The 15,857-nt window shown below is 51.8% G+C and overlaps 6 protein-coding genes across 6 annotated transcripts; 2 read left to right on the top strand and 4 right to left on the bottom strand.

The window, feature by feature from the left end:
- Window positions 1–83: 83 nt before the first annotated feature.
- Window positions 84–1,869, bottom strand: COCCADRAFT_37731 (uncharacterized protein; the record flags this gene model as incomplete). The annotated part of the gene is made up of 3 exons (XM_007715210.1): window positions 84–446; window positions 497–1,752; window positions 1,815–1,869. 3 exons carry the CDS (start codon window positions 1,867–1,869, stop codon window positions 84–86), a joined length of 1,674 nt encoding a protein of 557 aa, XP_007713400.1.
- A 1,847-nt stretch (window positions 1,870–3,716) lies between these two features.
- Window positions 3,717–3,932, top strand: COCCADRAFT_99054 (uncharacterized protein; the record flags this gene model as incomplete). Its single annotated transcript, XM_007715209.1, has 1 exon — window positions 3,717–3,932. One exon carries the CDS (start codon window positions 3,717–3,719, stop codon window positions 3,930–3,932), a length of 216 nt encoding a protein of 71 aa, XP_007713399.1.
- An 884-nt stretch (window positions 3,933–4,816) lies between these two features.
- COCCADRAFT_37729 (uncharacterized protein) lies at window positions 4,817–5,986 on the top strand (the record flags this gene model as incomplete). Its single annotated transcript, XM_007715208.1, has 1 exon — window positions 4,817–5,986. The coding sequence occupies one exon, from the start codon at window positions 4,817–4,819 to the stop codon at window positions 5,984–5,986; it is 1,170 nt and encodes a 389-aa protein (XP_007713398.1).
- A 504-nt stretch (window positions 5,987–6,490) lies between these two features.
- On the bottom strand, window positions 6,491–6,934 carry COCCADRAFT_99059 (uncharacterized protein; the record flags this gene model as incomplete). Its single annotated transcript, XM_007715207.1, has 1 exon — window positions 6,491–6,934. The coding sequence occupies one exon, from the start codon at window positions 6,932–6,934 to the stop codon at window positions 6,491–6,493; it is 444 nt and encodes a 147-aa protein (XP_007713397.1).
- Window positions 6,935–7,935: 1,001 nt separating this feature from the next.
- COCCADRAFT_5951 (uncharacterized protein) lies at window positions 7,936–9,989 on the bottom strand (the record flags this gene model as incomplete). The annotated part of the gene is made up of 4 exons (XM_007715193.1): window positions 7,936–8,645; window positions 8,705–9,098; window positions 9,153–9,640; window positions 9,692–9,989. The coding sequence occupies 4 exons, from the start codon at window positions 9,987–9,989 to the stop codon at window positions 7,936–7,938; spliced, it is 1,890 nt and encodes a 629-aa protein (XP_007713383.1).
- Window positions 9,990–12,360: 2,371 nt separating this feature from the next.
- On the bottom strand, window positions 12,361–14,584 carry COCCADRAFT_99018 (uncharacterized protein; the record flags this gene model as incomplete). Its single annotated transcript, XM_007715206.1, has 2 exons — window positions 12,361–14,461; window positions 14,520–14,584. The coding sequence occupies 2 exons, from the start codon at window positions 14,582–14,584 to the stop codon at window positions 12,361–12,363; spliced, it is 2,166 nt and encodes a 721-aa protein (XP_007713396.1).
- Between the last annotated feature and the right edge of the window lie 1,273 nt (window positions 14,585–15,857).

The raw sequence follows: 15,857 nt of genomic DNA, 5'->3' as shown, positions 1-15,857 counted from the left end.
GCACTGTCTTGACGCTTCTTTTCGGAGACTATACAACGTCCAGTGATTTATGAGTTTGTGCATCTTGGAAGCATAGAAATGGATCAATATCTACCGTTCATGCTCATAGGAGGTGGAAGAGGCGACATTATCGGCGGGTCGTTTGCAAGTGGCCCATATGGTGACGAGCCTCGCATGGGCCTAGGCTGGTACTCGTCCTGCTCTTCCTCGGGCGAAGAGAGCTCCAGTAACCTTTGTGGAGATCCAACACTGAGCCCAAGCGCAGTGAGCTTCTCTTGTAGTATGTTTATGACAGCAGGATTGCCGCCTCGAAAGCCAGCGAGCACTTGAGAAAGCGAATGCATGAGATCTCTAGGACCAATATCGAAATGCGACTCATGATTTAGTGACGGCATGATCATCATAACGTCAGCAAGTGAGTTTGCTACGTCGAAAAGCTTAGACTCCTGTTGCAAAAGTTAGCAGAGTAAGTAACTTGACTGTAGTTGGGTCATACCATGCCAGGTCCATGCGCCTCTACACTTTCGCGAGAAAGACTGCTTAAATTGCTGAGCACGTTTTGTGCCACCCTGGCAGGGAAACGAAACGAAAACTCTTCATCTTGACTTGGTTGACTGCTTAGGTTGGTAACATTGAGCGCATGCTGCCACAGAAAAATACGCATCCATTGTTGTGTCATTGTGATATCAGCACGCTGGAGTTCGTTTTCGAGACTGCGGGGATCTTCATCACTGCTCAGCTGGTGCTGAGCCACGGCGAGTGCTCGACGAGCACTAGCGGGGTCCGCCGTTATCGTGACATCGAGGATATTGAAAAGTCGACAGAGCTGGACGAATGCAGGCGTGACAGATCCATCGCGCAAGTCTTGAAGGCTCGGAAGATCTGGTGAGCGTTTGAGTGTCGTCGGGACATCGTGCTGCAAGGAATGGGCGCGCTCGGTGATGAAGAGGAGCCAGTAGACGCGTAAAGCATACTGTGTCTGCTCTGCATTCATGATCTGGTAGTGCGTTGGGTTGTGCAGGCCAAGGACATGAGCTTTGAAAATGGCCTCTCCGAGCAAGACGGTTGAAGCATTCATTCGGCCGACGTTGGCAGAGTAAACATGCAAGAAGAAACTGCCCAAAAGAGACGACATGGTGATGTTTTCCAGATGATCGGATTCATCTCTGGCTCTTCTTGCCTCTGACTCGAAGGCGCCGCTCGAGACGCGGTAAGGGCCTTCGACCGGACTTCCCGGCTCAACATCAATAGAGAACTGGCTCACAATAGCGGCGCATATGGCAGTGGCCAGTGCATAGGCCTCTACATCGTGAGGGTGGGTCAAGAGTCGTGCAGTTAGTGTTTCGGCATCAACAACTGGCCATATGCCATAGCCACGTGCCTGGTAGATTTCGAGATACTGCGAGAGACAGGCTACCGGTATCCTCTGGGGTTCCTGGGGAGTGCTGGAGAGTGTGGGACTCATAACGTCAGGCCATCCATTGGAATAGGTGCTTGGTTCGCCTAAGGGAGGCATTGGAGAGATGTAGGGCAGCTCGTCAACGGGACTGCCGGTATCGATGCTGGTTTCACTAGCGCTCCTCGATCTATCACAGCCAGTCTTGCTGCGTTCTTGCAGTCTTCTAATGGCGGCTTCAGTGGTCCGGCGCGGTCCCTTGGGGCCGCTCTTTCCATGTGTTTTGAGATAGGTGCAGTCCCACTTGGCGGCCTCGCACCTTGCACAGGGCTGGTTGCCATCGCAGCGCACTTTTCCTGGACAGAGGGAGGAGAGGGTCAATTGTGAGCATGTGTGTAGAGCCGAGACTGAGACGTACTGACGGAGCAAGGGTCACACGCCCGTCGCGTGCCTTTTCGTGGAGCCATGGCCATTTTGATAGCCAAGGTTCTAGCCTGATCTGAAGGGCAATGCTCGAGAGTGGACAGTAGTGATCAAGTCGGCATAGCGGAGATAGCGTAGGGCTATCCAGGCAGCGGATGGGGATGGGATAGTGTGTGGAGACGAACTGGGAGGTTTGTCGGAAGCTGATAAAGAAATGCGGGAGAGCGACCATAGCATGGCCGTGCTATGAAGTGAGGTCGCGGTCAGGGCATGCGGCTGATGCTGAGAACAAAAGGTGGAGAAGGCCCTGCGCGCTGGCGACCCCCCTGTACATTGGGGCGCCGGCATCTTCCAATCAAGCGTGTGGGCAACCGTCGGCGCCAACCGGCTCCCGATGCAACCTCGACTGCCCGAAAAACTTTCCTTCTAGAAGCTTTTTGGAACAAATTTGCTCCCTGCACACTGCAGACGGCCTGCTGCTGATACCACGCCACGACTCACTGCCCCAGGGCGACTGGCAGGCCCATGCCGCCCTCGTCGACGCTGTTCATGCTTGGCCGCCTCTAAGCCTAGGGATGCGCGGCTACATTCGGGCGTCGCTGCTGGCTGCTACATGTGTGTTAGCACTGGAGAAAAGGCTGCATCGCGGCGATACACACACCAAAACGTGTTTCAGTGACGTACTCACCCCCAGGCCCTGCACCGCTTACTCCTACTATGGGCTTGTCGAGTAGTTGCAGCAACGGACGTAGCCGAGAACGTGCCGGTCATCTTTCCTTACTCTTCTAGTATGCGCCAATTTCTTAGGACAAAATTAGAAGATGTGTGTGCGTGCATAAATGCCGCGCCACCATCCATGCCCGTTCGCATGTCACATGACTTTGGCACAGATAACAGCGATAACGCACGTGCACGTGTTCCTGGAGTAGTGTGCCACCACGTGTGCCCCAGCCTGTGCTACTACCAAGTACATCATACTACAAAACACAGACGCCATCCCTGTGCCTGCGTGCCTTTACAACCCCCCCTTCGCCTTGCATGCGCCACATTGCCACGCTGATATCCCATGTCTCGTGCATCCAGCTCTGCCTCACCAAATGACACGCATCGCCTGAATTTGCCATGGTCAGCAGAAGAATTTTTCATGACATTGCTTTTGACCAGGGTTTGCGACTGACCTGCAGGCCTACCACGTCTCCGAGGAGTTGATACCTGTCTCCTGAAAGCTATTACACATCGTATTCCATGGTGGTCATGGCCACCCTAAACGTGGCGTCCTCTCAACAACGTCCCAACAGCTGCAAATCCTCGGGGTCGACGACATCACGCAACTCCAACAGGGGCTGCGATTTCAGCTCCCTTGATTATACCAGCCTCTGCCATGTGAATGAATGGCACATACATACTGACGTCTCAATACTATGGTAGAATCACTAGTGCCTTATCATGCGTTCTGGAGTAACAAGAATCTGGGGAAGCCACATTAACCGACGCGCTAAGCATCCCGACATAATATACCTATACGAGCAATGCGTCGATGATCGAACGTCTGGCAAACGTATTGGCTGAGGGGTTGGACTCGATATACAGCACGCCCAGCTAACTGGAGCTAAATGCGACGGTCTATGGCCAAGAACTAACATGAACCGGATATGTTCCACACTGCCTTTGGATGCCCAATCATTGCAGCCGTTCCTGCCTCGTCTTGCATAGTAGCACGAACACAACAAGTGTGCTGCGATCATGTCAGCGGCGTCTCAGACAAGGATATACAGTACTTAAACAGCTTCACTTTTGCATCTGCACAAAATCAAAGTCAGTGCATCACAGGGATACAATCTCCACACTACTCCCTGAATTTCAAACCCAATTTCTAAAAGCCTAATTCATCTTAAACATGAAGTTCCTCCTTGTCACAGCTCTCACGTCTGTTGCTTTAGGGGCTCCCTCAGATCCCTACCCAGCGCCCTGCGGACGATCCGACCCCTCTGGAATCTGCACCACCAAGGCAACTTGTTACGAAAAAGGCGGCTTTTGGGTACAGCGGGATTGCACCTTCTACAATGTGCTCGATATCGGATGCTGCTACTCTATCCCCGATAAGAAGAACTGAGTGATGGTCTAGAACAGACCTGGTGGGACACATGTCGGAGCAGATGAAAGGTCCCTCAGGATGAAGAGCAAGCAAAGAGCCCATGCGTATCCAAATTGTTGGGCAACAATATTAGTCTCTAAGATATATTTTTGGCAGTACCATTTGTGTAATCGTGCTGCCCAATTGCCAACCACATTAAGCCAAACGGCCGAATGACAGGAACCGTGCACTTTGAAACTTTGCGGCCTGAGCTTATGATAGATAATAAAAATTCTCACCAGAGGCACAATCTCGGGTCTGCACCAATACAGCTATTCACCCTGACTGCCACCTCGAAGGGTGAGTGGCATTTTCTTGTTTTGTAACGGGTGAACGGCTGGAGTGGCCGAGGTGCGATTATGTCATCAGGGCTGATTTGGCGCTCGGAAGTCATCGGAACGAAGTTCCGTTTCATTCCGGCACACTTTCCGGTCCGATGATTTTCGAATTTTGTCCCCACAACAACACTGTTGTAATACCGTTTTTGACACTACTGACGCCTCACTACGCGCCAACGAACCTGTCAAACCATCACGTCTATACTTCAGCAGACGACTGCCTCTACCGCGTCTTTTTTCTGAAATACCCGCCAAACCGGCAAAACGTGACGACAATAACATGGACCCCGGCCTGGAGTCGACCAGCTTTTAAGCGCTTATCGAGGCGCGGGAAGCTGCATATACGTTTCGACATCAAAGTGAAGTACGTCAGTCCGGAAGCATTCTACCAAATGATCAAATCCCCAGCCTATGTCCAGTAGTGTGGTTTGTCATCATGAACTGCATGGTCCGTGATGGCCTTGCACTACCCTTTTATACTGCATATACCCCTGCTTATCACTTTCCAGGAGCTTCAAGATCATTATGGCCCCTCGATCAATAGACAGTCAGATGCTCGTAAATGGGCCTACGCTGTCTTGTGAATCCCAAAATGGGGAGTGCGGTGAGACAACGCCCTCAAGACTACTGAAGCGCCAGAGATCGTCAGACAAGATGCACGAGAAGCGAAAGAAGAGCCGACAGGACAGCGCCGCGGGGTCAACACCGTCTTGTCCTCTATTAGTGGCTCTGCGAGAGTATGGTCTTCTTGAGAACGTCCTTTCTTGTCTTTACCCCGACGACCTACTAGCGCTCCTGTTGTGCTCAAAGTCTATATACCAGACACTTGTCCCACAACCTGGTAGCCTAGAAAACTTGCTTGGCAAGTTGAGATGCTCCGGAAAGGGTGTCCGGATACGAAGAGAACGACATGTCAAGTCGTCCTTCTTCTATGCATACGAATGCAGTGAATACGTCGAATGTGGGGCAATAGACGGTGTCGCCGAGTCTCGTCCCTGCACAAACTGCAAGGTTACGACTTGCAACGAATGCCGCATCCATTGTGTATACCAGAGTATCTTCGAGAAGCCATGCGAAGATGACGAGCTGCCCAACTATAGCGGTTTCATCCTTCTCTCGCCGTCCGAGATACCCATATTGAGCCCCCACCACCTGAAAGATGATCTCACTACACCACAATGGCAAGCCCCATCACCTGCCACAACTGCGCCCTACCACGATCAGGGGTTTATTGATGTACCCCTTGAGGAGGAAAGCTTCGGCCCGCCCGAGTGCGTCGACGATTTCCTAAACTTGGATCTTGGCACATGCACATTTGCCGGACCAGTGGCTTCAAACGTAGCCCACCCATCACCTGTTCTCCGATCATTATACCAAACTACAGAAGGAAGAAAACGCCGGTTTTGCGATAATCATCTTCCCTCAGGCATACCAAAGCAACGAACGGATCTTTCAATTCACCAGTGCCAGTGCAGCCTTCGCAGTCGTTTTCTCGACCGATGGCTCTGTTTACGATGTTACGAAAACGAAGAAACGACTCTCCGTGATACATATGTTGACCATGTGGCGCAGTGCTGTTGCGGGTCAACGCATGTCAGGGAGATATGCATGTGGTGTCTCGGTGAGATCTCGCAGCCTCACACTGAAGAGGCACAGTCCGACTCCCAAAATAGCCTTGATGAGCGCTCTGCTTGAGTCTTGTGGACCCATGGCTGAGCAAAATTCAAGGCAACAAAACAAAGTCCACTCACCCTAATGATGGCAAAATCTCACTTCTTTAATGTTTCAAAAAGTATTTTGAGCGCTTCTCGTGCATGTACTTTGACTCTGTACTATAACTCATCCCAACTTTCCCCTCAGCCCTCCGCATATACCCCCTTGTACACTAAGTTATGAAGTATCAGAGCGATTTTGGTACTGTTACGACCACCCTTAATGAAATAAATGTATATTGTTTTTGAGAAAGAAAAACATGCATTGAATTAAACAGAGTGACCCCAAAACCACACATGACAAATTGAAAGAAAAAAAAGTCACACATGCAAGTCTCCCATCAAATAACTCCACGCAAATGTATCATCACCATTCTTCAAGCCATCCCACAACCCTCTTACTCCCTCCCATCTACCGCAAACACTCCACGCAAATGTATCATCACCATTCTTCAAGCCATCCCACAACCCTCTTACTCCCTCCCATCTACCGCAAACACTCCACTCCCCTCCCCCTCCCCCTCCCCACCACCCTCCTAATCTCCTCAACCTGCATCCTCGCCTCCACACCCCTTACACCCTTCAACCTCTCCACCTCCGCATCAATCCTCGCCTCCGCCCTCCGCCTCTCCTCCCTCACCCCCACCAACCGCAGCCTCACCCTCGCCATGTACCGCTCTAGATGCCGTATCCCTGGCTCGTCGCGCTCGCGCCTTATGCTTATGTCCAGGGAGACGAGTAGGTTCATGCATTGGGTTTCGGCGCGGTGGTGTTGGAGGTAGGTGGATAGGAGGGTGTTTTGGTGGGGGGTGAGGATGGAAGTTGTGGGGTTGATTGAGGAGGTTGATGTTGTTGTTGTTATTGTTGTGGAGGAGGAGGGGGGAGGGGAGGAGGGGTTGTCTTCGTGGATCTGAGTAGGTTGGTTTGGCATTTCTCTTTTACGGACGTTGTTGTGTTGGTGTTGATTTGTGTTGGGTTAGTGGTGTTGATGCGGAATGGCTGTGATTATTAGATGTAGTATGGGGAAATTTTTCGCTGGCGCTGTTGATCCTTTTTTTTTATAGAGAAGACTGTACTGTGGGATAGGCGTTTAGTGGGCGGTGAATGGTGAGGTGTGAAGAGGAGTCGCTTGGGGCTTGCGATTTGGTTGGTGAATGTTGAAGTGAATGAGAAACAAGTTTAGCGTGGAGTGAATTCAAATTCTTCTTCAAAGCTCAAGATTTTCAATGATAAATGTATTGAAGACTTTTAGTGATGTCTGGGGTAATGTGTCCCTTTAGTTTGGTGAATCGCGGATTGTGTTCCATGTTTCATCAGTGTAGGCAATCAGGTTGGTAAATTGTCGATGCTGTTCTACAGTGCGAATTCACATGACTTTGCATACATGACGAACCAGTAAAGAACAAGCTATATATGCAAGGGTAAGTTGAGCTAAACGTGTTGTGTCTAGTTCTACGGCGATATGCAAGGAACAAGGCTCTTTCTGTGTCGATTAATAGAAGTGATGTCATATTAAGGACAATACAAGGGAACATAAAAGAACCCAGAGGTTTTGCCAAAGCCTATAGCAGCGAGGCAGGAACATGTCGATATCTATTGGCTTACTCTAAACTTGACGGCTTCCATCATAATCGTCTCGGTTTGACCTTTTGGAACGAGCTAGACAAGAACGAAATATACGTTGATCTACTACTAGGTACGAACAATATCTCTGTTTCGTATGTCGACATCTTCTGGTTAGCTCTCAGTCACTTCACATGCCAAAATTAACAAGGTAAACATGACTAGTTTAGTATGGTGAGAGCTTCAGCTCATTCATGCTCAACTACAAAAGCAATTAGGTATCTACAATCGTATGAAAGCCACACACAGCATCATGTACATAAACACAACCTGCGTATTCATCATCCCAAGTTCATTACAACGCATAACCTAAGTCCTGACGTGCGCCTCAACGTTGTGTCCCGCAATGCCCTCTTCAGTCTCGCCAACACGCTTGCGTATTGGGCCGACATAAGTCGAGTCGGGAAGCATGTTGAGGGCATCTTCCTGCTTGTCGGTCTTGCGCTGGTGGAACCAGAAGAGGATACCACCGCAAAAGGCCAAGATAGCAACGGTAGTGTAGTTCCACACCAGCAGGGGATCTTCAGACAGTGACACAAAAGCCTGGCCAATGGCGTTGGAGAAGGCGCTCATGAAATGGAAGTATGACGTAACAAGGGAGCGCATGTTCTTCGGGGCTTTGGTGAAAGCGAATTCGAGACCGGTGATGGAAGTGAAGATCTCGGAGAAACCGACGAGCACGTAGGGAACAGACTGCACCCAGACGTTGATGGGGGCTGGGTCGTCGCAGCTGTTCATGAACTTGCCGCAAGGGCCGGTCTGGTAGATGTAGTGCTGGATAACAGCTGCGGACACCATGGCGAAGGAAGCGAGGATGAAACCAAAAGCCATGCGCTTGATGGGTGTAAAGCGGATATTAGCCTTGCGGAGGGCTGGGTACAGGAAATTGTCAACAATTGGGATGAAGATGACGAGAGAGATGGGGTTCAGGTTGGTGATGACATCGTTGGGGACACCGTTACGTGTCATGGTAGCAGCCTGTGATGTGAGGTTGTTGTTCATCTGGTTGTATGAGAGCCCTTTTCACATTGTTAGTTTTTGAGTTTGGCAAAAGGGCTGAGCCCAAAGAAAGACTTACAGTAAAGCGGGATCCAAGTGAAGCAAGAGCAAGCCCTCAATCCACGCGCGACTTGGTCGACCCAAGCATCATCAAACTGCATCCAGCTTGGCTTGTTGCTGCCAAGGTGGCTAGGCTTAACATCCTCCCAGAAGTTGTCGGCTTTGAAGTTTTTGCGCGTCTTAACAGGGTTGATCGACCACTTGCCCTTGACCGCGAGTTTCAAAAGCTTGATGGCGCGGATGAGGACAGATCCGGTGGGCGGGGTACGGTGGTACTTGTTGCGGCATGACCAGAGCACGATAGGGCATAAGCAGAACATGATTGTGGGAAGCAACCAAGCGCACCAAAAACCAACGTACTTTTCCACGTAGACCATGGAAATTTGGCCGGTGAGAGCACCGGTATTGATGAACTGAGCAATTGTTAGGGCGAGAGCTTTTCTTGGCTGGGCTGACTAGCAACTTACCATGTAAAAGTACAAGAAGATACGGGAGATGGTGATGTTGGGGTCCGAAATGACACGCGCACCCGTCTTAGGATCAATGATAACACGAGGCTTGCTTTGGCGGTATTGCTCAGCAATCAAAGGCGAGATGTTGGCCTTGAAAGCTCCAGTGCCGAAACCAAGAGTGATGACACCGAGAATGAATGGACCAATGGCATTGCCGCTAGTCAAGACTGAGGGAATGGCGGAGATGATGAGCAGGATGTGACCGAGAATTGAGAAGGCGATGGCGACGAATATGGTGTTGAAACGACCAAGGTACTCATCAGCAATGATGGCGCCGATGATGGGCGTGGTATAGGCCCAGAAGGAGTTGAATTGACCGATACCAAAGGAAGCACGCTGGCCCATGTCAAGTGCTCCAGGCTGACCCTCTGATCTGGGGTCACGACCGGTTGTCTGCACAACACCGTCGATCACAGGCAGAGGCTGCTGAATGAAGTTTGTATCTTTTGAGAGTCAGTGAAGAGATTAAGAAATTCAATTCAATCTTAACTTACACAGTACTTGACAGCCATAGTAGCCGAAACGCTCACAGAGCTCGACAAAAGCAATGGTGAAGGCAGTCCATGGAATCTTTCCAGAAACACGAGGAAGAGTCTTCAGTTCCTCTGCGGTGGGCTCCTCACCCTCGAGGTCAGCCTCAAAGACTTCTCCTGGGTACTCGTGGTCGTTGGACGAAGGCGAGCGGGTCTCAGAGAGGGCACGCTTCTCATCGAGTTCATAGAGGGGCTTGGCGGCCTCAGGCTTGTGAGACATGGCCATGTCAACGTCGTTGGAGCCAGCATTTGCCGCCATGATTAGCAGATGTAGTCGCAAATTCCAACAAGAGTGATGAGAGGAGCGAGCTGATTGCTACTCTTCCTGCGAGGGGACCGGGAACTCGGTTTCAATTATACTCGAGAATTCCCGTCTCGTGTGTAGTAAACGAGCGGCAAATAGCAGCCCTTGTACCCAGCGCGGTCTTGGTATTCCTTGTGGGTTCCTCTATCAAGCAGGTGTCCAGGTGCCCAGTCTAGTGGGAACCTGCTCCATGGTCAAGACCCAACACCAAAGGCTCGCCTGCGCTGGCCGCCTTCAGCACCAGCTTGTGACTTGAGCGAATTGGGGGCGACGCCGAAATCAACCACGCAGTTAAGCTTTTCACCGCTTTCATAGGTGTTGATTGGAGCCAAGATACAATGGGGACTGGGTGTAACGGCCTAGGCGACGACTTGGATACAGTGCTTAGGAACTTGGCGACGCTGCCGATCCCACACATAACGCCTGCAAGATAGATGCTTCGGCCATTCACGCTCGTGTGTCCTGAGACCCCCCCTAGCTCTTCTCTTATCGTGACAACACGCGCTGTGCCACAGTTCCCGTGTGACGCTGATAACCAAAGCTTACCAGTGCGGGCGTCATCGCGAAGCTTTCAGCTTCGGCCCGTACTAAGGAAAAACCAAGACCAGTTACAAAAAAAAGAAAACTTGGACGTCGAAGCAAGTGCCAATGCTGCTACTATGTAGTCGTCCTACACAGTAGTATGTAACGCAATTTACCGTGTCCTATGGACGCAAATTTTGCCGCCGCGCTGCCATGGCGCCCAGCCTTCCGCGCCGCTGGGCGCTCGTCTTGCCCCTCTCCACCCACCATATCCGCCTCGGTCTGTGGCACTTCACGAGCCAGCCACGCTGCCATCCCAATGTAACTCGGCCATACCCGAACAGGCAGCTCGATGGCCTGATGCCATGTATTCATATTCCTTGTGAGAGGGATCCTCCAATGGTTGCCCAGTTGAGTTTCGAGAAGGGGGGGTTATGCAGTACGGCGCGGCGCCGACCCTTCTCAAGCTTATCTCCGCTTAACAGAACAGGTCAAGATGGCCGAGCAGGCTGACGGCGAGGCTTCGTTTGTCGGCGGAAGCTTTACCTGGCGCAACATCATGGGAGATATTTTTCTGCTATGAAACCACCGCGGGCTTGACCCGCTGCTTTCCCGTGGACTTGGCACAAGAGTTGGTTGATTGTTGTCTGGTCGGACGATCCTCTCAATAGCATCTGGCAGTTCCTAAACGAGGAATATCACGCGCTCACATGCCCCAATGAGGGCATGGTCACTCACCACACAATATCACAATGAGCAGGATTTTGGCTTGGCCGAAGGATGAAGGTGGGCAACCCCCCTCCCTTCCCAGCCACAGCATCATTTGCCTACCCAACAAGCCCTTATCGCCCAGGACAGTCAAAACTCAAGCCGTTTGAGCGTAAACGGCATTCCCGTCGTTGCCGTCTATACCTCGCTGTGGCTGCAAGAGAATCATCATGGAAGGCTTGGCATGCAACTTCCCCACCACAACAGGAACACCACGAGTCATGCCCTCGTTATCATAAGCTGGCCTCGACATCTTTAGAAAAAAAACACAAGCCTAGATATCGATTCTCGATCCTGATGCCTGTGTGTGTTGCTGGTCAGCCAACACCAACATGATCATCTTATGATCCCATCACCTTGAGCCACCATCTCACCACCACCACCCCTATCGACGCCAGCATTTCAATCGAAACCTGCTTCCGTCGATTACAGCGCCTCCATCGCACCCACCATGTTAACTCTGGCCCAACCTCCCTTAGCTAATAACCATTCCCGCAACCCAATCCCGCATCACCCTATCCATCCCAATCGCCCCATTCCGCCCCGCCAAGCTCCTCTCCGCCCAGAAATGCGAAGGGAAGAGCGGTTAACTAAGGGTAAGCGGGGAAGCACCGAGGTGCGGGTGCCTGAGGACAAGCACGGATATACATGGGCCTTTTTTTTGTCTCGGGGAGACAAGGGGGGGGGCGTTTTGTCTTTGCTTGCCCCGTGGGTTACCCGGGCGCCTGGGTGGCGGGCGCTGCGCGCTTAGTGGTGGGGCGGCTAGGGTATATATATGTGTGTGTGTGGTGAAGGTGTTGGTGGTGAAGGGCGTAGTTCTGGGATTGGAGAGATGCGTGTGGTGCACTGTTGAGATATCAATTCATGGATTTTGCCGATTCTTCAAATAAGACACGATCGCAGCGGATACATTTTTCACGAGAAAAGCAACGACTGAAACAAAGTTGTCCTCAATAGGTATCATTAGACATTTATCAATACTACATAGCAAGCCTTATCTTGCCACGCGAACAAGTCTCAACTAGCAACAGGTTTTTTAGTTGCCAATGGGGGTAGTGCTCAAAGGCTCACCCTTGGACCAGTGGTTGATCCAGTTGAAAATCTCAGTGTGCCAAACCAAGCTGTTCTCCTGCTTGAGGACCCAGTGGTTCTCATCAGGGAAGTTGAGGAAGCGACTGGGGATGCCGCGTGCCTGGAGGATGTTGAACAGGCTGATGCCGTCGCTCTCGGGGAGACGGTAGTCGAGCGTGTTGTGGATGACGAACTGGGGAGTGGACCAGTTGGCAATGTGGTTCTGGGGGTTCCACTGACGGTAGGCGGGTGAGTCCCAGATGTTGCCGGCGTAATCGTGGCGGATGAACCAGAGCTCCTCAGAGGCCCAGGCGCCCTCGGTGTTGGAGATACCGTCGTGGGTGACGAGGGCCTTGAACTCGTTGCCGAGGTCGTTGGACTGGATCCAGTTGGTCATGTATCCACCGTACGAGGCACCGGCGGCGATACCGTTCTTGGTGTCGATCCAGGTCATGGTGGAGTTGATGTAGTTCCAGGCATTGACCAGGTCTTCATATGGCCAGCTGCCCCACTCGCCCTGGATAGAGTCGATCAGGTACTGTCCGAAACTTGTAGAGCCAGTTGGGTTAGGTGCGACGACGATATAGCCTTGGTCGGCCCAGACTTGTGGGTTCCAGCGGTTTGACCAGCTGTTGCCCCAGTTGCCCTGAGGGCCGCCGTGGATCAGGAAAGCGAGGGGGTAAGTAACGTTCTCCTGGTAGAAGGTGGGCTTGACAACGTAAGCCTGGAGTTGCTGCTTGAGCTCGGGGTTGGAGCCGTTGAAGAAAATCTCGGAGACAGTCTTGGAGCTGAGACCTGCCAGGTTGGGGTCGACCTGGGAAGCGTCGAGAAGCGTCTTCTTGTTGCCGTCGGCGAGGATGTACCATTCGCTGGGAGTCCAGATAGCGGTGGCGGCAACGAACAGTGAACCGTCGGGAAGCAGAGCAAATGCGGAAACGGAAGTGTTTCCTGTCAGTGGCTCGGGAACAAACTTCTCATCTGCGGTGATTGGGAAGTTGAAGATCTTGACGCGGGCATAGTCATCAGCAGTGACGTAGATGGAAGAGTCGTCGTGGGCCCACGTAATGGGTCCCTGCACCCAGCGGTCAAAGCCCTCACTCAGGCTCTTCCAGTTGCTAGCAGCCACGCCTTGGCCCTCGACAGCAACGTCGTAGGTGTACAGCTTGAACCTGTCCGACTCATAGTAGTCCTCGTCTTGCTGGACGTATGCAAGCTTGCAGCTGTCACCGGAGAAGGATGGCAGACCAGAAGCACCCTGGTGTCCAGCCTTGAAGGCCTCAGAGTTAGGGCCGTTGAGAGCAACGGGAGCCTCGTTGGAGGCAAAGGCACCGACGTATAGGTAGGATGCGGTGTAGTTGGCCTTGTTAAGCTGAGGAGCCTTGCTAACGAAAGCATACATGGAGCCATCGGGGCTGATGTCATAGTCGCTCGAATCACCGAAAGGCTGAACGGGAGTTTCAGGCTGAGTAGTGGTGAAGCTAATACCACTTTGGACGTTGCGCACGCCAGCGCCAGAGAGAGCATAGCTGCTGTTCTTGGAAAGGGTACCAGCAAAGAGCTGGTAGCGGTTCTTGGTTAGCCAGGTATCCCAGTGGCGGACATAGATATCCGAGTAGTAACGGGCAGTTGAGATTGGCTTGACTTCGGTCTCGGGGTTGACTGCAGTGCCATTGGGGTAGGCCAAGCTGTTGACCAAGAAGTGCAAGTCACCAGTAGAGGTGTTGGCGACCTTCAAGCCAGAGTATGGTGCATCCAGAGAAGCAACAAGAGTGCTGGCGCTTGGGTCCTTGATATCACCAATCCACAGGGTGACACCACCTGGGATTTCCTCGTTGGTGCCATTGATGTAGATTATGCCAGTCTCGGTACCAGGAATCCAGGCCACTTCGTTGACCTCGCTGGGGTCGAGGCCCGACTTGGTGACCTCACCGGTCTTGAGATCAATGAGGTTCATGCCAGCCGTGCGCGCATGCTTCTCGAATGAGTACTGCGTGTACGAGAACAGGGCGACTGAGCCATCTGGACTGGGATCGGCGGCAGCGCGACGTACGGTGCTAAGAAGCAACCTGTAGGTTTATTAGCATTCTATCATTGGGACTATGTAGCTGCAGAAAAAAAACGTACTCGGGTGTGAACGCACACGCGCCAGTAGCAGCCAATGCTGCGGCAACACTGAGGTAACGAGCCATTGTGTATGCGACCAGCTTCGTAAAAGCTCAATTGGACGAGGTCGATGACCAGACGAAAGCCATGCAGGGCATGCAGATTATTTGTACAGAGAACTGAGTCCGAGACCCCTGCTGCAAGGCATGTTGCCATCCGGGCAGCGGGCCACGTCCTTTCGGGAGCGGTACCTGAAGTGACGATGCCATCATTCCGTAGGCAATGCAGTAGGTACTAATCCATAGACGTCAAAAGATGGACGGTTTGCACCATATCTCCTGCCCAATTGGGGCTAGATCCGCGGGGACAAAAACAAGCTCGTCCTAGGTGGGTTACTAGAAAGCATATTTCCGTGTTGTCCTATCGTAACTCGGTCCACTTGAGAGTCGCTGGATGGACCGACTTGGCGTCCATGGCCGTGTATCCTTGGTGTGCAGTTCCGCCAAGCCCTCGTTCTGATTGGTTGCGCCCACACACAGCTCACGCTAGCCATGGACTAATTTGTGGCGGATAAACGGCGCACCCAAAAGGGCAGGTCGAAAAAAAGCCCAACACGAGGTCGCACACAGATCCTCCACATGCACGGCGCTGGCTGGTAGCTGGAATGCATCCTCGCGGAATTGAAAGGGCGGGACTGCATGATTTTTCTGGGCACCCTCGGTCTGGCTGGGGCCTTTTGCACGCCTAACGTGTCCGTGAGCAGATTGACATGCATACCTGCCTTGCCCGGCCTAGACATTGCTCGATTCGATTGCATCTTCGCGTCAGCATATAACGCTACGCCTACGGCTGAACGGCCGTCCCATATCGCATATAATACCTGCACGGCCGTGCCTTCTATCCAAATAAAACAATCCTTGTCTTCGATACGTGTGTGTGGATATTGAATATGCGAAGGAGATCTTGGCTACCCAAGTACCTGGGAGATGGGCTCTGGATGCGAGCTTGCTTTTCGCACGTTAGTTGCCCGTAGGAACTACATCCATAAACCGATCTATCGTTGCACATGGTCAAATAGTCACCCTCATGTTGCATCATCTTTGAATGTACAGCCAGAAAATCGTGCAATGTCCCTGTCTGGGAGGGAAGCCATTTGTTATTATTATTCCATTATTATTATTCCATTATAGTCATGTATCAGCCGTTGGCTATGTAGGACTTTGGCCAAAGGCCGTTCTATCTGACTAGTTACAATTTGGTACGTTGTGCTGTATTGCGTGACTATGGTGCTTCGGCCTTTGTCTAGTTAAGCTAGTGCTAGCTTTCTAGACGCCTGGTGCTAAAGAGCAGTTTGGTAAC

The sequence above is a fragment of the Bipolaris zeicola genome (genome assembly GCF_000523435.1).
Source record: "Bipolaris zeicola 26-R-13 unplaced genomic scaffold scaffold_100, whole genome shotgun sequence".
NCBI lineage: Eukaryota > Fungi > Ascomycota > Dothideomycetes > Pleosporales > Pleosporaceae > Bipolaris > Bipolaris zeicola.
Note: the sequence above shows the minus strand (reverse complement) of the source record. Positions and strands in the feature narration are given on the sequence as shown.